The sequence below is a fragment of the Zootoca vivipara genome, chromosome 5 (genome assembly GCF_965207765.1).
Source record: "Zootoca vivipara chromosome 5, rZooViv2.hap1.1, whole genome shotgun sequence".
NCBI classification, from domain to species: Eukaryota; Metazoa; Chordata; class Lepidosauria; order Squamata; family Lacertidae; genus Zootoca; species Zootoca vivipara.
In genome coordinates, this window is record NC_142588.1 from 95,557,060 (window position 1) to 95,568,499 (window position 11,440).

Below are 11,440 nucleotides of genomic sequence, written 5' to 3' on the forward strand. Positions count from 1 at the left end.
TGAAAGAGAATGCAATAGGGAGTTGTGGACCCACACACAGCTTGATGAAAGCACATTCCAGCTTTTGAGTCACACAGAGCTCTTCAGCGAGCTGAGCAGAAGAGTTCTGAGCTCAGTCTGTGGTTGAAAATGGCAACGCTACGTGAACAGCAGCCTTATTGCAAAAGCTACAATGCAGCCAAATTTAAGCACTTTTCATTTAAGCAGACCTCCCCAAACTATTCACTATCCCTGCTGTAGCATTCTTATTATCATGCAATTCCTGCGTTGCAGAAGGTTGGACTAGATGAGCCTCAGGGCCCCTTCCAACACTGCAATTCTACGATTCTGTGATTCTTTGATTGCCCCCCCTCCTCAAGACTGAGAGACCCCCTTGTTCACCACCACATCACTCAGCCACAGAATCCCTTGGAACGTGTTGGACCCTCCTTCATAATTCAGCCTCCACACTCCCTAGCCCTCCTGACTCCCTCTTCTCTCCCTCCTTCCCTCCAGGAGCGGATCAAAGCAGACGAAGTCATTGCGGCCTTGAACCAGGAGCACCTCGGACCCAGTGAAGCTGGCATCAACCCCAGGGACGAGCTATGAACTAGGCCATGGACACGCCATTAAAAAAAAATATTTATTTAATATTTGTTCTAAATATTATCAGCAGAACCCTTTATTTTTGTACAAATCCTCGGTATAAATTAACGGACAGGTTTCACAGGGGACGTTGGAGGGGTTCCCAAGCTCTCCCCCCCTCCTCCTCCTGCGCTGGGCACAGCCCTCAGCTCCCAGAGACATGCTTCTCCTGGCAATCCCCGGAAGTCCCTGCACTTTTCAGGACCCCACACTCTCAGCTGTGGTCCGCCTTCGGCATCCCAGACCAGCGCCGGCTCTCGCCTTTGAGTGGGATCAAGAAGAAAGAGCCTCTAGGCCTCCAAGCTGCCTCCTTTCTCTTGGGATGCCTTCCTCCTAATCCCAGATTTCGGCACATCTCGGTTATGAGTGTCGTCACTGGCAAGGAACAGCTGCTTTCTCCAAAGCCCAGGGGCACTCTCTGCTTTGGCCCTCTGGACGTCCCATGAAGATGGAGACTGGGAGATTCAGGCCCGAGGCCAGAAAGGACTTCTTCACACAGCACAGAGTTAAACTGTGGAACTCCCTCCCACAGGAGGCAGAGATGGCTGCCAGCCCATGTGGCTATACTAGAGCAGGCATGTCCAACAGGTCGATTGAGATCTACCGGTCGATTGTGGGGCGTCCATGGTTGATCCTGGTCGATTGCGTGATCCAGATCGATCGACCCAAAAGAAAAAGGGAAAGGGAAAAAAGCTCAATACCGTAACTGTGGTCATCCCTCCCCTAAAGAAAGCTCAAGAACTTTGGTGAAGCCTCTCCAAAAAAGCTCCACAACTTTGGTCAATCCAATAGGTAGATCACTGCCATTTTTATTTTTATTTTTAGTGTGAGTAGATCGCAGTCTATTGGAAGTTGGATGTGGAGAAAGAGAGGGCTTGCCAAGGGCTACCAGCTGCAGGGGCAATGCATTGAGGCATCTGGTTGGCTGCTGTAAGAACAGGATGCTGGACTAGATGGGCCAATGATCGGATCCAGCAGGCTCTTCTTAAGTCCTTATGGGACCAGCTGGCACTTTGAAGGTGGGCTATATAGTCAGACTTGGTTTAAGGCAACTTTGACAGTCATGTAATAATAATAATAATAATAATAATAATAATAATAATAATAATAATTTATACCCAGCCCATCTGGCTGGCTGCGAGATCTACAGAGCCCGTGGAAGCACCTGATCCTTTTGTAAAGCCCATGGTATCCTGCAGCAGTGAGTTCCATATGTTAACCGTGAGCTGAATGAAGACTCCCCCTCTTGCGTTCCTTCCGATTGTTATTCCAGAATCTCATGGGATGGATAACCTACCAATTAATATGAACTCTCTCCAGATTGTAAAAGGGAAGAGTTTGAGGCAGGAACCACATCTGTCTTGTCTCTCTTTGTGGATGAGGAATTGATCCCAATCAACAGTTCGAGAGCATCTGATGCTGTCACGTGGCTGAAGCTTTTCCTTACGCGGGTGGGAGGAAACATAACACTGGAATCCTTACGTAAAATGCACTGAGCCTGTAAAGGAAAGCCATTAGATGGCATTGCTATTCACAAGAATTTTCAAAGTGAAAGCTCCTACCTGTGGAGCACACTCCATTTGTGTTAGCACACCCCTTAGATCTGGAGTCACAAACACACCCAAAACTCTTCTGCACAAGCTCCACTGAACATAAGAGAGAGGGAGAGATACTTTCCTTAATCCACTTTCTCCATCATTTCATAAACCTCTGTCATTTCACCCCTTACTCACCTTTTCTCTAAACACGAATTAGTCCCAAATGCCACAACCTAGAGGAGTCACTCCGCCCCCTTGATCGTTTCGCTGGCCCTTTTCTGACTGAACCTTTTCCAACTCCCAGCAATTTCCTTTTTAAGGTGAGCTGAATAAAATGAATGAGAGCCTCTTGGGCACCCCATGAAGCTGAACATCGGAAGATTCAGGGCAGGCAGAAGAAATTGCTTCTCCCTGCAGCACAAGAGTTAAACTATGGAACTCACAAAGAACATAAGACCTGCCTGCCAGTGGCCCTTCTAGCCCAGCTTCCTGCTCTCACTGCGGCCGACCAGATGCCCAAATGGGAAATCTGAAAACAGAACCCGAGCCCAAGAGCAGCCCTCTCCCCTCCTGTGGTTTCCTGCAACTGGGATTCAGAAGTTAGCAGCCACTGATGGCCCTCATCTCTATAAGGAGGCAGAGACAGCCACCAACCTGGATGGCTTTAGAAGAGGATTGGACAAACTCAGGGAGGAGGAGAAGGCAGAATCCTGTGGGCAGGTTTCCCTTGGGGGCACCTGGCCTGCCACTGTGAGAACAGGATGCCAGAGTAGGTGGGCCATTGGCCTGATCCAGCAGGTCGCTTCCACTGTTCTTTGGAAAGCCCACAGTTCCTCTGCCTTGCATGCAGAAGGTCCGTTCCTGGTGATGTCCATGAAGGGCTGGGAACGATTCCTTCCTGAAACACAGAAAAAGTCTTTTCCAATGCTGAGCTAGCTGGATGAACGACCTGACTCAGAAGAAGGCAGCTTCCGATGGGAAGCTTGTTCTGCAAGAGGATAAGATTGAGTAGAATTGTGCTTCCCAAGCTGTCTCTTTGCGCCCCCCTCTGCTGGCCATATTTGCACCCTTGCACCCACCAGCTCAGATAGCATCTTCATCATGTGCCTGTGATGGTCTTTCCAACCTTCAGTTCCTTGTCATTTTCTCTGCTGGAGGGTCTTGGCGTCGCTGGTGTAAACAGCCCGCAAGCCCTCATTCCTCATTCCCCTTGCCTCCAAACATGCATACAACCTGGCACCCCAGTTGCACCCACCCAGCCCCCTGGCTGCCCCATGCCACAGAGGTAGCCAGAGTCCTGCAGAGATGCTGAGGAGTGCTTGATGTCAATCCCCAGAGCTGTGTCTAAGCCCGGGAGGAATAAACAAAATTCAGAAAACAGACCTATGTGTCCCCTCTGCTTTTATTGTCTCTTCTTGGTTCTTGGCAAAGAGAGAGAAGCAGGCGAGCCCTTTGGTGGGGGGCACAGCCATCTTTCCTAGCCTTGAGTGAAGTGAGCAACGGTGAACTGTATTGAAGTGCGTTGTGTTGCTATTCTGTCCACAGTCAGCAGGTGGCGCTATTACTGCACACAGTGCATCTGCAAGGAATACTGCGGATAGGAGGAATGGTGTGGCTGTTGGGTGTTGTGTGTGTGGGGGGGGGTGTGTGCCTCGGAGGACCGTGAGCAGTTGTGCAGGTAAGCGCTCAGCTTAATCGAGCCCGAAGGATGGAAAACGCCCTCCCAGCCCACAAAGCTCCGGGGTGAGGAAAGGAGCCTTCGCTGTGAGGTTGGGAACTCTGCCGAACCGCCTGCCACACCTCAAGAGGATGAAAGATTTATTTACAACACAGCGCATTGAGTCTGAAGTCAACGGATTATTAAATCTGTCCCTGGGAGGTAAGCCACGGAGCGCTGCAGGAATCTAGCTGATCCCAAATGCAGCTCCACCCTGGGCAGAGTGGGGCAGGGTGGGACCCAGACTGGTTTGGTAACTTTGTTGCACAGCTACTGTGTGGATGGGGGGGGGGGAACCCACAATGTTTTCGGGAATTTGGAAACAAAATGGCTGAGTTTACAGGTGAAAGGGCAAACCGTTGCCACTTGACTATCAAATTCAGATCTGGGGAAATCACTGATGTCTCCAAGACCTGGAGATGTTGCCATTTTGTGAGGCTGGGGGCCACATTCCCTGCCCCATTTTGACCAGGATGTTGTTTTCAAAGTTGCTTAATGCCAGATTCTGGAAGCCACAAGAAGGGAGAGGGCTCTGGAGCTCCAGTCCTGCTTGTGGGTTTTTATTTGTCGGCCACTGTGAGAACAGGAGGCTGGACTAGATGCTTTTTCTAATGCTTTTTCAAGATCTTTGTCCTCCCTCCTGCTTTGCCAACTTATCTCCTGGTTTTCCTTCAGTTGCACCTTCTAAAACATAACATTTGCAAAATAATGATAATAATAGTAATAATTTTCTGATGGCCAGTGAAACCTTTTGCAAGATAGCTTTGCTCTTCCGCCGGCTAACTAAGCTAAATCCGGCAGGACCCGAGAACGCAAAACTGTAGCTTTGCTAAAAATTATGTTTGGCTTTGCCAAACCTGAGATACCAAATGGCTCACATGTTGGCCTTGCGACCAGCTGCAACTTTACACAGCCTATTGCAGCTTCGCATCTCAAAGGCCACATTCTGGGCGCTTCCAAAAAAAGAAAGAAAAAGTGAGCAGACCTGGTCCTTTGCTTGAAAATTCACGATTTCTGCCTTAACCCAAACAGAAGCTGTTTCTGTGGTGGGACCTTGAATGATGAGGTGGGAGGAGGTGAGCAGCAGACACAGCCAAGGGAAACGGGTTTGCTCACTTCCTCAAGAGATGAGCACCTTCCTGCTTGTATTTCCAGCCTGACCAGGAACTATTTCTCCTGTGAAATCGCCCTCCACCATCTCCCTTGCCCCCCGGTAGCCTCGGGAGGTGGGCCAAATCCTCATGCAATGTGAAAAGCCATAACCGTCTAGCTATTCAACAGCTCACATCTGAAACCCGGCCGCTCCTCGGCCTCCCCTGTCCAATCCCTTGGGTGGGAAATGGAGCCTCCTCGGTGGTGGCACCAGGCTGGATTCCACTGGTCCTGCCATCTTGAAGTGCAGAGTGATCCATCGCTCCTTTGCCCTGCCCCAAGGAATTCTGTGGCTACGTGACATGGGGGCAAACAAGGGGGTATCTCAATCCTAAGCAGGGGCAGAGCTACCTGCCCCGGCTCCCGGAGTGGCATGGGGGCGGGGCAAGCCACCCACATGGCAAGTGTCCCTAGCCACCTGCCGCCCACACGGCGAGCGTCGGGAGGGCGCCACTAGCCACCTGCGGCAGCATCGTCCCTAGTGGCCCGTGGCATGCACAGCGGGCATCTTGGGGCGCTGCCCGTGTGGTGAGCATCTGGGGGCACCACCCACACAGTAAGTGGGGTGGTAGTGCGGTGATGTCACCCCTCCTCACAGCTGACACCCGGTGCGCACCACACACACACACACCCCACACCCGCCTTCCTCCGCCAATGGTCCTAAGTACAGGGGACAATTGAAGAATCACAGAATCATAAGCTTGTAGAATGGGGAGGGACCCCCGAGGGTCATCTAGTCCAACCCGCTGTAGTACAGCAATCTCAACTCAAGCATCCCTGACAGTTGGCCACCCGACCTCTGCTTAAAAGCCTCCATTGAAGAAGAGCCTTAAGTATAAAATATGTTATACTGAATCAACCGTTGGTTCACCAAGCTCAGTGATGCCTACACTGACTGGCAGCAATGGGTCACCAGAGCCACCTGGAGGTCCCTATGGGAATTGAAATAGGGACCTTCTGCCTGCAGAGCAGATGCTCAAACCCTGTTTCCCCCCAGTATTGCTACTTTGCATGATGCAGTAGTAACACATCCACTTCTGCCCCTTTATCTTGTGATTTTTCAAGCTACTTTCCTGACGACGTCTTTTCTACTTAGTCCATTTTTCTTCCACTGTGGTTTTCCACCTGTGGCTCGCTCTTACTGCTGTTCTTCGCTCTGCAGAATGGGCTTTGCAAATCAGGATCCTGCAGGAGGGGTGTGTACATGGCAGTACCAGAGTTAAAAGAAGAGGAAGAGATGCAGGGATTTGTGTAGCGGTCAGACCCAGGTGGCGCTGTGGGTTAAACCACAGAGTCTAGGGCTTGCTGATCAGAAGGTCGGCGGTTCGAATCCCTGCAACGGGGTGAGCTTCTGTTGTTCTGTCCCAGCTCCTGCCCACCTAGCGGTTCGAAAGCACATAAAAAAGTGCAAGTAGATAAATAGGGACCGCTCCGGCGGGAAGGTAAACGGTGTTTCCGTGCGCTGCTCTGGTTCATCAGAAGCAGCTTTGTCATGCTGGCCACATGACCCGGAAGCTGTCTGAGGACAAATGCCGGCTCCCTTGGCCTATAGAGCGAGATGAGTGCCGCAACCCCAGAGTCGGACACGACTGGACCTGATGGTCAGGGGCCCCTTTACCTTTTTTTACAGAGTGTTGGACCAGGACCCGGAAAAACAGCGTTCATAGAATCATAGAGTAGGAAGAGACCACAAGGGCCATGCAGTCCAACCCCCTTGCCAAGCAGGAAACACCATCAAAGCATTCTCGTTCAAGTCCCTGCTCAGCCACGAAGCTCACTGGGTGTGACCCTGGGCCGGTCACAGCCTCTCAGCCTAGCCCACCTCACAGGGTTGTTGTGGGGGTCAACTGAGGAGGGGGAGAACCATGTACAGCGCCCTTGAGCTCCTTGGAGAAAAACGACGGGATTTAAGTGCAAATAACTAAATAATAAATAGAAAGAAAGACAGCACAGGGCACGTGACCTAAGACCCTCCCACCTTCCATTGCGCTTTGATCAGGGATTGCATCTGCTGAAAAGGGCAATGCAGCGATGGCTCACAGCAAGGGGTCTACATTGCAGGCGCCCCCCCCCCCCCGGTGCTGTCTCTTCAGCATAGCTGGCAAGTTATCCCTTTTTTAAAGGGATTTTCCCTTATGCTGAATAGGCTTCCTCGCGAGAAAAGGGAAAACTTGGCAGCTATGCTCTTGAGAGGGGTGGTGGCCAACCGAGAGATCCATGATGAGAGATCCTGTCCTGACCAAGGAATTCTGCCTCGCCAGGCATTTTTATGACCGCCCATCTCTGCAGGCCCTCCGACATTCTGCACTCCTGCGCTCCTGGGCAAAAGTGGAGGAAGGAACAAGGGAGGAGAGGGGAGGAGAGGAGAGGGGGGAAAGCAGGAAGCCTTGGAAGCAGGGAGAAACCAGCTGAACACCCGACAGCTCGGGACATATGTGGTGCCGGCATCAAACAGTTGAGAAGCAGCAGCTGCCCTTAGTTACAGGACTAAGCAAAACTTTCATGCTCCCGCCAGATTCAGAGAGTAATCCTCTAAAGCATGATGGAGCTTCAAAGTGTGTGATCTTAGGAATAGTCGAAATGGTGCGTTATTGGGCTCCAACTCCATCTATACTGGATCAAGTTTAGGTCAGTGGTTCACAAATCGTTTTGGACCACCGCCAGCCCTTGGTTCCATAAACTCGTCTCCTGTTCCCCATGTCCTATAAAGAGTCAGAACAGTGGTCTGTGCTGCCCACTAAGTGATAACGCAATAAACTTCAAATCAGTTAATCACACATTTATTCAAAAGTCAGTTAAAACTATTTAAGTCAAGAAATGTGATTAACCTGAACCAGCGATGCTAGCTTTCCGAAGTCTGATAGCCATTTAAATGTTGGCATCCATCTGTCTCAGGAGACAACCGAGCACTGCACCTTTGGGGGTTAAGTCAAACCGTTGGAAAAGTTACAATGCCTGCTTTGGCTGTAGAGATCGATACAGGAGAGACATGTTTTGTTGCAGCTGGGGCAGATGAAGGCGTCCGGTTGGGCTGCTGCAGATGCACCAGGGCATTTCTTCTCTGTGTTCCTCACTGCTATCTATGGATGCACAACCTGACTGGCCGTCTCCAGGCACTGCAAGGGAATCCCATACGGCAGGGTGGATGTTGCTGGCATTCACCTTCCAACTTTTTCAGATAGAAAACTGGGACACGCATCTTCTGGGATGCACTCCCAGGTGAGTCATGTGACCTGTGCCATGATCTCACCCTGAGGGAAAAAAAGCTTTTGGGGGAGCAAGAGCACAGTCCAAGTGATCACGGCACCCTTTTTTTCTGGGACAATTGGCAGGCATGCCTTCATGTCAGGTTTGCAGACATCTTTGTAATGCAGATTTGGTCTGCCAACAGGCCTGGTGCCGGAAACCAGTTCCCCGTAAAGCACATCCTTGGGGATCCTGCCCTCTCCCATTCTGTGGACGTGACCAAACCAGCGTCGACATCGCTGAGACAGGAGTGGGAGAGCACAATGTTGTTTGAGACTCTGCTCTGCCACGTGATGCCCCAAATCTTCCTCATAGCCATTTTACCCCTCCAGCATCTCTCTCCATCTCTCCGTCTCCTCTTACAACACGCACACTTAGCATAAAGATGTTCCGCTGCTTTGGCTCTGCTTTGACAGAGACATACGATATCCCTGGAGCATATTTCCAAGAAGCACAAGATTTAGTAACCTGTAAGGTCCCCAGGGGCAAAGCAGAGGATCCTAACAATGGGTGACGCATTGCAGAAATCCCATCTTTTTCAGATTAGCACACCAGAGAAGGAACGGAGGGAAAAATCTGCTGATGAGATGGATGTGGGTGGTTGAGAAGCAGATTGCTCTCTCGCTCGCTCACTTCATAGTTTAGGGGTGAGGAGCAGGGCAGGGAAAGAGGCAGGTGGATCAATGCCTGAGGATTTACCTAAAACAGGGGTCCCCATACTTACCACGCTTCGGGCCGGTGCCCGAAGCGCTCATCACATGGCGGGCTGGACGGCGGGGGAGCGTGCGGCCATACGTGTGTACACACACCATTTCTGACGCACTTCCAGGTCGCAGGAGCACCGGAAATAGCTTGTGCGCATGCGCACGGGCCTCCTCCGACCAGAAAGTGCACCAGAAATGACGTTTGCGCATACTGTCCATGGAGGCACAGGTCAATTCTGTGTCCAGGGCAGCTGTTTATCAGCTCCATCTGGTACGCAGGCTGAGACCCAACCTGCCTACAGACTGTCTCGCCAGAGTGGTGCATGGTCTAGTTATCTCTCGCTTGGACTACTGCAATGCGCTCTACGTGGGGCTACCTTTGAAGGTGATCCGGAAACTACAACTAATCCAGAATGCGGCAGCTAGACTGGTGACTGGGAGCGGCTGCCGAGACCACATAACACTGGTCTTGAAAGACCTACACTGGCTCCCAGTACGTTTCCGAGCACAATTCAAAGTGTTGGTGCTGACCTTGAAAGCCCTAAATGGCCTCGGTCCAGTATACGTGAAGGAGCGTCTCCACCCCCATCATTCTGCCCGGACACTGAGGTCCAGTACCAAGGGCCTTCTGGCGATTCCCTTGTTGCGAGAAGCCAAGTTGCAGGGAACCAGGCAGAGGGCCTTCTCAGTGGTGGCGCCCATCCTGTGGAACGCCCTCCCATCAGATGTTAAAGAGGAAAACAGCTACCAGATTTTTAGAAGACATCTGAAGGCAGCCCTGTTTAGGGAGGCTTTTAATGTTTAATAGATTATTTTATTTTATTTTTCTGTTGGAAGCTGCCCAGAGTGGCTGGGGAAACCCAGCCAGATGGGCGGGGTATAAATAATTTATTATTATTATTATTATTATTATTATTATTATTATTATTATTATTATTTCTATGGGGGTGCATTATTAATATTGGCGTTGGTCTTGCACTCTAGGAAGGTTGCACAGTTGTTCTGAGGGTACAGAGAAGGTAGTTGCAGCCTGGATACACTTGCCCAATTCAAACTGAGTCCAATTATAATTTATATAGTGCCGTGGTTCTTCTTCTTCTTCTTCTTCTTCTTCTTCTTATTATTATTATTATTATTATTATTATTTCTAGTCCTCCTTCGACCTAGAAGTGGGCAGCCACGCCACACCGGTAAGAGCGGGTGGTGGCAGCGGGCGGCAGGGCCGGATAAATGAGGCCTTTGGGCCGTATCCGGCCCCTGGGCTGTAGTCTGGGGACCCCTGACCTAAAATGTCCCATCTGAGGTGCCCCTGGCCATCTTATTAGCTCTCAACCATCAGGATACAGCTTCCCAGGTTGCCCTCTGCATGCCCACTCCAAGTCTGCTGAAGCCAATCACCTTCAGACTCTCCCTTTCTCTGCAAGGATGTGTGAGATTTCCTCCCACCCCACCCATTCAATTTCTCACTGGATACCATTCATTTTTAGCCTGGGTCCCTCAAGCCACACCCGCTTCTCAGGAAGTGAGGAGCACCCAGAGAACTCCATGCGTGGCCTGGAGAAAGTTGAGAGAGAAAGCTTTTCCCCTTTCTCATAGCACTACAATTCATAGGCATCCTATGAAGCTCAACACTGGAAGTTTCCGGGCAGAGAAAAGAAAGCCTTTCATTTTTATTTTTTCATTGGGATTTTTCAAGTTAGCAAAAATTACCTAATAACAAACAAGACACATAAGACACAAGACTACAAACTTAACCCCAGTCAACAGTGTGATGCAGCAACAAAAACCAGTATTCCTATTCTAGACTGCATCAACAGAAGTCTGGTGTCCAGATCAAGGGAAGAAATAGTAGCATTCTATCCTGGCTTGGTCAGACCGCACCTGAACTGCTGGGTCCACTTCTGGGCTCCACAATTTAAGGAGGATGTTGACAAGCTGGAAGGGTGTGCAAAGGAGGGCATCCAAGATTATCAAGGGCTATAATGAATGGTTGAGGGAGCTGTGTATATTTAGGCTGGAAAAGAGGAGACAGAGAGGAGATGTAAGAGCCATCTTCAAATATCTGTGTCACGGTCTGGTCGGCGGGAGGTAGCAGTTCCGACTGAGCACGTCAGGACCGGGGGCAAGATGGTGGAGAGGAAGCAGGAACAAGAGTCCAGGTGGCACGGGGCCTGAGGGTGAAGCAGCAGGGAGTCATGAAGGCGAGGGTCCGAGGAGCAAGGCGTCATGAAGGCGAGGGTCGAGAGTCAAGGAGCAAGAGGCCAGACGCAACAAGGCAGGGATCGTGTTGCTGTGGCAAAGAGCCGAAGGGAAATCCTCAGCTTATATCCCTCCCCAGCTCTTGCCACCAGGTGCAGTGAGTTAGAATCATAGAATCATAGAATCATAGAGTTGGAAGATACCACAAGGGCCATCCAGTCCAACCCCCTGCCAAGCAGGAAACACCGTCAAAGCATTCC

The 11,440-nt window shown here is 50.7% G+C and overlaps 1 protein-coding gene across 1 annotated transcript in view; it reads left to right on the forward strand.

Moving 5' to 3' along the window:
• The window catches only part of P3H2 (prolyl 3-hydroxylase 2), a 111,025-nt gene extending 107,481 nt beyond the window's left edge, over window positions 1-3,544 (forward strand). Inside the window, exon 15 of the mRNA XM_060274256.2 lies at window positions 496-3,544. Within this exon, the coding sequence (XP_060130239.2) occupies window positions 496-588 (93 nt within the window). The 3' untranslated portion in view covers window positions 589-3,544. The remainder of the gene's footprint in view (window positions 1-495) is intronic.
• Window positions 3,545-11,440: the final 7,896 nt, after the last annotated feature.